The 8,541-nt window shown below is 47.2% G+C and overlaps 1 protein-coding gene across 1 annotated transcript in view; it reads left to right on the forward strand.

Annotated features, from left to right (window-relative positions):
- The window catches only part of LOC107115165 (zinc finger protein 721-like), a 33,041-nt gene that overhangs the window by 7,687 nt on the left and 16,813 nt on the right, over nt 1–8,541 (forward strand). Inside the window, exons 3-4 of the mRNA XM_015416797.1 lie at nt 3,787–4,422; nt 4,528–5,184. Of these exons, the coding sequence (XP_015272283.1) occupies nt 3,787–4,422; nt 4,528–5,184 (1,293 nt within the window). The remainder of the gene's footprint in view (nt 1–3,786; nt 4,423–4,527; nt 5,185–8,541) is intronic.

Consider the following 8,541-nt stretch of genomic DNA (forward strand, 5'->3'; position numbering starts at 1 on the left):
GCTGAAAGCTAAGAGTCTTGACGGGCTGAGATCAGATTCCAGCCAGAAGAAAATGGTCATTTTTTGTGACAACAAAGGACAAATACGGCCGGAGACGTAAAGGGAGTTTGCTTAGTTAAATGTCTTCACACATTCAAGTGAACTAGCCTGGCCTGCTTCCTAGGTTAGTTATAAAGGGACAAACTCATCTTTAGGCTCTTTAATGTATCGGTAAGCAAGTCCTGAATGGCTGTGGAAGGTCGGTGGTTCGGCAGTTCGAGACCCGAGTGTGCCGCGTGACGGCGTGAGCTCCCGTCTCTAGTTCCAACTCCTGCCAACCTAGCAGTTCGAAAGCAAGAAATTGCAAGTAGATAAATAGGTACCGCTTCGGTGGGAAGGGAACAGCGTTCCGTGCGCCTTGGCGTTTAGTCATGCCGGCCACATGTCTTCGGACAGCGCTGGCTCTTCGGCTTTGAAACGGAGGTGAGCACCGCAACCCTAGAGTCGGACTCGACTGGCTTTCGAGCAAGGGGAACCTGAGTCAATCGCAGTTCGCATTGTTCCAAACAGATGTGGGCAAAGGAAATGAGTGACTTGAATCCTGGAACTGGCGAATATGACAGTGTGATCGCATGCCACTGTCACAGGACAGCCCCCCCCCCCAAGTGAGATTTATTTAGTTATTTATTTTGAGATTTATTTCCCGCCCTTCCAAGCGGCTAACAAGCGGCTAATGCCGGATTAAATAGATAAAATACAACAAAACAATATTACATATCCACAATAAAATTCATAACAGTATTTAAGGTGCTCTGTTATCCTGTATATCAATCCCCAAGATGGACAGTCATCCCAGTTCGACGGCCAGCTTTATGAAATAGCAAGGGCTCCAGCGGCGATGTTCTCCCCACTTCCGCCAGGCGACACGGGGGTGTGTGTGAAGTATAACAGGTCCGGGACTCGGCCGTACACTTCAGGGCCAGGTTCTTCTATCTAACCTACTCGTGCCCCTAAGTTTTTTAGCCTCCGGCTCACACGTCTTTGTCTTGGCCCAGGAAGGAGGGCTCCAGAGCAAACTAGTTAATGCCGTAGCCAAATCACTTGCTCACAACTTGAATGCCAGTAGCTCACAAAGCAGAATTCTTGCTCACAAGGCTACACAGCTTAGAGGGAGCATTGCTCCTACCCCCCATTCCCTGCCGGTCGCAAGGGGGGAGATGGCAACTGAAAATGGGGCAGTCATGCTCTTCAATGGGTAGCTAAGATCTCCTTTCTTCATCTCTTTCTCTCACTGTGGCCCACAGTTCCCTGTAGTATTTCTCCCCGCTGCTCTGACGCTGCTCCTGGTTTCTGCCGGGTGGCCTCCCCGTGTCCCTCTCCGGATCCCCCGGGTTCCCCGGCTCCTGCCTCCCCCCCCTTTTGGGCAGGTCTCCACCACCGCTCTCCCCCTCCGTGGATCCCCCGGGCCTCCTCTGCACACCATTTCATTCTCTTGCCCTCTCTCTCGCCCAGCCTTCCTTCTCTCACGTTCTTCAGGGACTGCACACAACCCCCCAACTCTCTCATGGACTGGCCACGAGGGAGACATAATGGGGCATCTTCCTCATCAAAGCTCCTGTTGTTGTTCAGTCGCACAGTCGAGTCTTCGCGACCTCACGGGCCACGGCGCGCCAGGCCCTCCTGTCTTCCGTCGTGCTCCGGAGTTGGCTTAATTTCATGTTCGTTGCATTGATGACACTGTCCAACCATCTTCAAGATCTTAGCAAATGTTGAATTCGGAATTACCCAAGCAGATATTTTACAGTTTTTTGAGTGCCACCCGCCTTTAAAACTGGTGGACCTCCTGATGGCACCTGGTATTTTTGGCCACTGTGTGACACAGAGTTTTGGACTGGATGGGCCTTTGGCCTGATCCAACATTGGCTTCTCTTGTGTACTTATGGTCCTTTCTGTCTTGCCTCCAGTCTATACCTTTATGCTTAAACCAAGTCAACCCTTTAAAAAGAAGGGTCTCACGACTTTGTGGGAATATGCTGCCCTCATCTGCAGTCTGTGCATACAGAGGCTGAGGTCCCCAGAGGCCCAGAGTTGGGTGTACATGTGTGCATGGCCCCATAGCCATGCTCCTACAGAGTCCCAGGATGACGAAAGAGGGACGAGTCTTGACACCATATACTGTCCTCCCCCCCTCCACCCCTATGACTTCCCTTTGTGTGTTTCTGGAGGGACAATCGATCTGGCTTGGAATTGTTGGATTTAGGGGCACACAGAAGAAGAGGTCTAATTTTGTGTGTTTGGGTGTTTTTTCTAATAAATAGGACCTCATTGTGCGAAACCTGACCTCATATCCCGGCTGGAAGAAGAGGAAGGGCCGTTTCTCCCAGGCTGCGATCATGAAGAGGGACTGGCAGGTAACCGTTTAAGATCTCTGTCTTGGGACTGTGCGTCGCCTGCGCTTCCTTGGAATGGCTGGTGAATTTCCAAGGCCTTGTTTATCCTCACAGTTTGCCCTGAAAAGAGCTCGGATGGATTGTGGGTGCCGAAATGGTGCCTGGAGGTCTTCAACCCGGGACAGGAGGCAGTTCCCTTCTTCCTAGTCTTATGGCCCTGATGCCGAGTCTAGCCCAGTCTCATCACTTTCACTAGAGATGCCGGGCCTTGACACAGCTGGCAAAGCACGTGCTGGCAAAGCACGTGCTCTATGGCAGAGAGGTGACTCAAGGCAAACCCAGGCGGCTATCATGTGACCACATCATGCATCCCAACCTCCTCCTGGCCCCAAGCGGTGTTGCGAAGGGTCTGGTGCGATTGCGAAGGGTCTGGTGCATAAACAGTATGCCAATATAAAACATCCAGCCTCTTCCCAAGGAAGTCTTGCGTTTCCCAGGGTGTAACCCCTAGTCAGGATGGCTATTCACCATCCACCGTTTTCTAATTGTTGTTTATAACTTATTTATTCCTGAATGTTGTACTCCACCCTGAGCCCTTCCGGGAAAGGCGGTATATAAATGCCAGCCATACCATCTCAGGTTCATTCCCTTGTTATCTTCCAAGGTTTTATATGCCGGCAAAGAGCAGTAATGGCCTTCCGCTCTGTTCCTCAGACAAACAGGTCAGTCCCTACACCTGGAGTTGGCCAATCAAATGTGGAGTGTATGTGGATGTTGCCATCTGTATTATAGCTACGTGCAGTGTATTTATATTTTATATTGTAATTTTAATGGAACGTTGGTTTTAGTTTTAATGTATTTATTGATATCCATGTTGTTAGCCGCCCTGAGCCCGCCGAAAAAGAGGACGGCGGGATACAAATATAATAACTAAATAAATAAAAGAATATATGAACCTAAGTGTGGCAGTTGATAAACGGAAGCTTGAAGGAGAAATTAAAATGCGTGATTGCGAAGCTTAAGTTCATTCACAGATTCAGAACAATGGAAACCCCCACCCCACCCCGGCTGAACAGGGACATAGGACTCTTATCGCGCAGATGCTAATTTTTCTGCCCCTAAGCATTTCTGTTCTGCCCCATACCATTTCTCCTTTGTTCTAATCCAGCCAATTGCAAAGTGCATGGGTACTTCTGTATCCCGAGTTCCTTTTTTAAAAAACACCCCTCCCACCCTCAGGCGGGGATGTAAAGACTGAGGGAATCTCCATTCTGAATCAAATATGACAAAACGATGCCTTGAGTCGGAAAGCTTTTACCTGAAAAACCTTGTTAGTCTTTAGGTGCTCCTGGGCTCAGCATTAGGCGTTCGTGGGAATGGCCATATCCTCACACCAGGCATCGCTTTCTTTCTGCAGGAGTCGTGTGGCAGTCAGCGAATGGAGCGGAAGAACACCGACTGATGGAAAAAGAGGATACATATTCAGATGTGACAGAGAAGTTTGAATATTTGGATGCACCAAGGAAGGAGGAGGGAAAACACCCCCCTAAAGGGAGGAACAATTCTGGTCTTTTACAGGGGGATGAGTCTCTACAGCAAAATACATGTCAAGGAGACAACAGGGAGGAGTGCACTGACATATCAGTTACTAATATTCACCAAAGGAGGTGTAACAGAAAGAAAATATATAAATGCCGGGAATGTGGAAAAAGTTTCAGGCAGAGAGTGCACCTTACTTCCCACCTAAGAATTCACACAGGGGAGAAACCATACAAATGCCTGGAATGTGGAAAAGGTTTTGGAAGAAAAGATACTCTCATCGCCCATCAAAGAATTCACACAGGGGAGAAACCTTACAAATGCTTGGAGTGTGGGAAAAGCTTTGGTTACAGTACAAGTCTTGCTTCCCATCGAAGAATTCACACAGGTGAAAAACCATACAAATGCCTGGAGTGTGGGAAAAGCTTCCATCAAAGTGGAAACCTTACTTCCCATCGAATAATTCACACAAGGGAGAAATCATACAAATGCCTGGAATGTGGGAAAAGCTTCAGTCGGAGAAACACTCTTATCTCCCATCAAAGTATCTCCCATCAAAGAACTCACACGAGAGAACCTTATAAATGCCTGGAGTGTGGAAAAAGTTTTGGAAGAAAAGATACTCTCAGATCCCATCAAAGAATTCACACTGGGGAGAAACCTTACAAATGCTTGGAGTGTGGGAAAAGCTTTGGTTACAGTACATGTCTTGCTTCCCATCGAAGAATTCACACAGGTGAGAAACCATACAAATGCCTGGAGTGTGGGAAAAGCTTCCATCAAAGTGGAATCCTTACTTCCCATCAAATAATTCACACAAGGGAGAAACCATACAAATGCCTGGAATGTGGGAAAAGCTTTGGTTACAGTACAAGTCTTGCTTCCCATCGAAGAATTCACACAGGTGAGAAACCATACAAATGCATGGAGTGTGGGAAAAGCTTCCATCAAAGTGGAAACCTTACTTCCCATCAAAGAATTCACACAAGGGAGAAACCATACAAATGCCTGGAATGTGGGAAAAGCTTTGGTTACAGTACAAGTCTTGCTTCCCATCGAAGAATTCACACAGGTGAGAAACCATACAAATGCATGGAGTGTGGGAAAAGCTTCCATCAAAGTGGAAACCTTACTTCCCATCAAAGAATTCACACAAGGGAGAAACCATACAAATGCCTGGAATGTGGGAAAAGCTTTGGTTACAGTACAAGTCTTGCTTCCCATCGAAGAATTCACACAGGTGAGAAACCATACAAATGCCTGGAGTGTGGGAAAAGCTTCCGTCAAAGTGGAAAACTTACTTCCCATCAAAGAATTCACTCGGGAGAAACCATATAAATTCCTGAACTGTGGAAAAAGCTTCAGCTGCAGCTCACACCTCAATGTCCATCAGGAAATTCATACAGGGGGGAAACTAGAGAAATGTCTAGAGTGTGGAAAAAGCTTCAGTCACAGTGGAAGCCTTACTTCCCATCAAGGAATTTACATAGAAATGACCAGAGTGTGGGAAAAGCTTCAGTCAGTTTACACCTTGGTGTCTGTCAGAAAATTCACACAGGGGAGAAGTCATATAAATGCCTGGAGTGTGGGAAAATGACCATCAAAATGTTCACAGAGTGGAGAAACCATACAAAGGTATGGAGTGTAGGATAATCTGTGGTCACAGTAACGTTCTTTCTTCCCATAGAAGAAGTCAGACAGGGGAGAAACCAGGGGAGAGGAAATTCATGATTTTAATTGTATTTATGAATGCTTATGCGTTATGCGGTTTCATAACCTCTGTAAAGTTCAATTCTTGGTCAGGAAAAGTAGTAAAAATTCATAACCACCTCTCAACCTTGACAGTTCCTTGGTATAACTGACGAAATAGGAGATTTATTACTCAGGAATTGCAAACTGCTGTCTTGAGTCTTATAACCTTGCTTTGAGAATTTAATCAGATACCAAGATGTACTCTAGTCCATGTAGTATAGTAGCTCTTTTTTTTTATTTTCTGAAAACTACAAGAAAAAACAGGATGGGGAAGCTACAAACTATGGGAGAAAGTAAAGCATAACCACTAAAAATCCAAGGGGTGGAAGTACTACAATTGATACATTATAATTGCTTCTACTATATAAAATTAAATTGTTACATGAAGTGATCAATAAAAAAACGCTTATATATTTCAAATCCAGATAATCTGACTTTGTAAGGTTCAACACAAAAGTCAATTGTAAAGTTAAAGGCAAACGTCAGAGAGAATCAGCATCTCATTTTTTATATAATTTTCCCCTCAATTGATATCCTTGCTTAGGGGCCGTTGCTGCAAGTTCCGAGTCCAAGCCTTCTTCAGTACGTGATTCGTCATCAGTTCCTTTATCCTCATCGTCTTCTCCCGCTGGTCCCAGTTGTTGCCGTAAGAACTCTCGGTCTTTCATAATGGAGTCATTTTTTTCCTTCTTGTCTTTATATTTGAAGAGTAATCCTTCAGGTTAAATCCATTTGTAAGAGATGTTATTCTTTTGTAAAAACAACACCAAGTCTCTATTTATTCCTCTTTTTCCTTATTTCAAAGGGCTCTTTAGCTTGGAGAAACGACTGAGGGGTGACATGATCGAGGTTTATAAGATTATGCATGGGAAAGAGCAGGTAGAGAAAGGCACTTTTCTCCCTGTCTCACAATACAAGAACTCGTGGGCACTCCATGAAACTGCTGAGCGGTCGGGTTAGAATGGATAAAAGGAAGTACTTCACCCAAAGAGTGATTAACACATGGAATTCACTGCCACAGGAAGTGGTGGCGGCTACAAGCATGGACGGCTTCAAAAGGGAATTAGATAAGCATATGGAGCAGAGGTCCATCAGTGGCTATAGATAGGGGCTCTGGGGCAAGTGATGCTCTGTCTTCTTGGTGCTTGGAGGGGGTCAACAGTGGGAGGGCTTCTAATGTCCTGGCCCCACTGGTGGACCTCCTGATGGCACTGGTATTTTTGGTGTCACACAGTGGCCAGAAATACCAGGTGCCATCAGGAGGTCCAGTAGTGGGGGCTTCTGATGGACTTCTGCCTTAGCATGGCATCTGTCTGGCACTTCATGTGGCTTGGGAGCTGGTCCATTTCACAGCAGGTAAGAGGGTAGCTAACCTCAGGTGCCGTAGGCACGTCATCTCACAGGAAGGCTTCCTTCCTCTGGGTGTGTGTCTGTGACTGGCATCTGTTTGGGTTACCAAATAGTTCAGTCCCTTTTGCACACTGCTTGCACAGTCCAGGTTTTTATCATTTACGAGACTTTGCAGGGCAACAGCACTTAGCCACTACACCAAAGTGGCTCTGGACAGTCAACATCTGGCTCTCAGACAGAGTTCATTCCACCCTGCTCACAGAACACTTTGAATTTCTGGTAAGGACAGAAAGGAATACAATCCTCCTGCACTTTCTCAGCAGAGATACTAGATTTGGCACAGCATAACCATGACTCAGCCTGCCTAACGATTGGGGAGGCACTCATTAATAGATCTTGGGTAAAGGTGAGAGAAAGGAAACACACACCATAAAATATAGAAAACCAATGCAATCGATCTATGTCATGCTCAGTAACGAAAAGTATGTAAGGATAATGCCACAAGCACGATCAATCCTTTGTAACTCCTGTACCATTGAATGTGCCTCCACCGGCTCCTGTGCACGGAGGAAGAGTCCACGCTCATGCTCCCTCATTGCATGGAGGTAGGGTTGCCAGCCTCCAGGTGGGGCCTGGGGAAGCTGACAGATGACTGCTTTGAAGGGGGACTCGATGTGGCGCTGGACCCTGCCGAGGCCCCTCCCCTCCCCAAACCCTGCACTCTCCTGGATCCAAAAGAACCTCCTCAGGAAAGCTCCTCCATTAGCATGTTCACAGCCTGGGGAACTCCTACACGATAATGACTCAGCCCTATCCCACCTTCCTGAGTAGATATAAACTATCTGCCTACCGTTTTTCTTCTCACCTTGATACAGAGAGCACTCCATCTTTCTGTGTTATACCTCTGAGGATGCCCGTCACAGCTACTGGCGAAAGGTCAGGATGTACAATGCCAAGACGACGGCCAGACAACCCAGAAGATCTACAGCAGCCAATGAACCCCAGCCTGAAAGCCTTCCACAACATACACTTATTTCTATCCCCGTGTTGATGATATGCCATGAGCACATCGTGTATTTGTGGTGGGTTGTGGACCACCAACTCCTTATGGACGTATTTGCAATTTAAACATTTACTTAATATATCTTATACTCCGACATTTCAAGTGCATTTAATCTCGGATGGTCTTCCCACCCGCGTTTTTCCTGCGGTTTTCTACCACAGCCCAGCAGCAGCTGCAGTCCCCCCCGGCCCTTTCCTTTTAGGAAACGAGCCCGGCCTCGATCGCTCCGCAGCCTTAGCGAGGCGCCTGGTAGGGGAGGGGCCTGCGGGAGGGGCGGAGCCATCTCGTTCCCCGCCCCTTGCCAAGAGGCGCGGGCTTCGGCTCGAAGGGCTCGGAGGGACTTGGGTGAGCGCCAAGAGGGGTTTTTTTTTGGGGGGGGGGAAAGGGTATGGGGGCCGCAGTGCAAGACCCAAAGGAGAGCGCAAGGAGCCGGAGGGGTGATGTAGCAGGGGGGGGGAGAGAGAGCAC

The sequence above is a fragment of the Gekko japonicus genome, unplaced genomic scaffold (genome assembly GCF_001447785.1).
Source record: "Gekko japonicus isolate JY-2015 unplaced genomic scaffold, Gekko_japonicus_V1.1 scaffold2942, whole genome shotgun sequence".
Classification (NCBI taxonomy): domain Eukaryota; kingdom Metazoa; phylum Chordata; class Lepidosauria; order Squamata; family Gekkonidae; genus Gekko; species Gekko japonicus.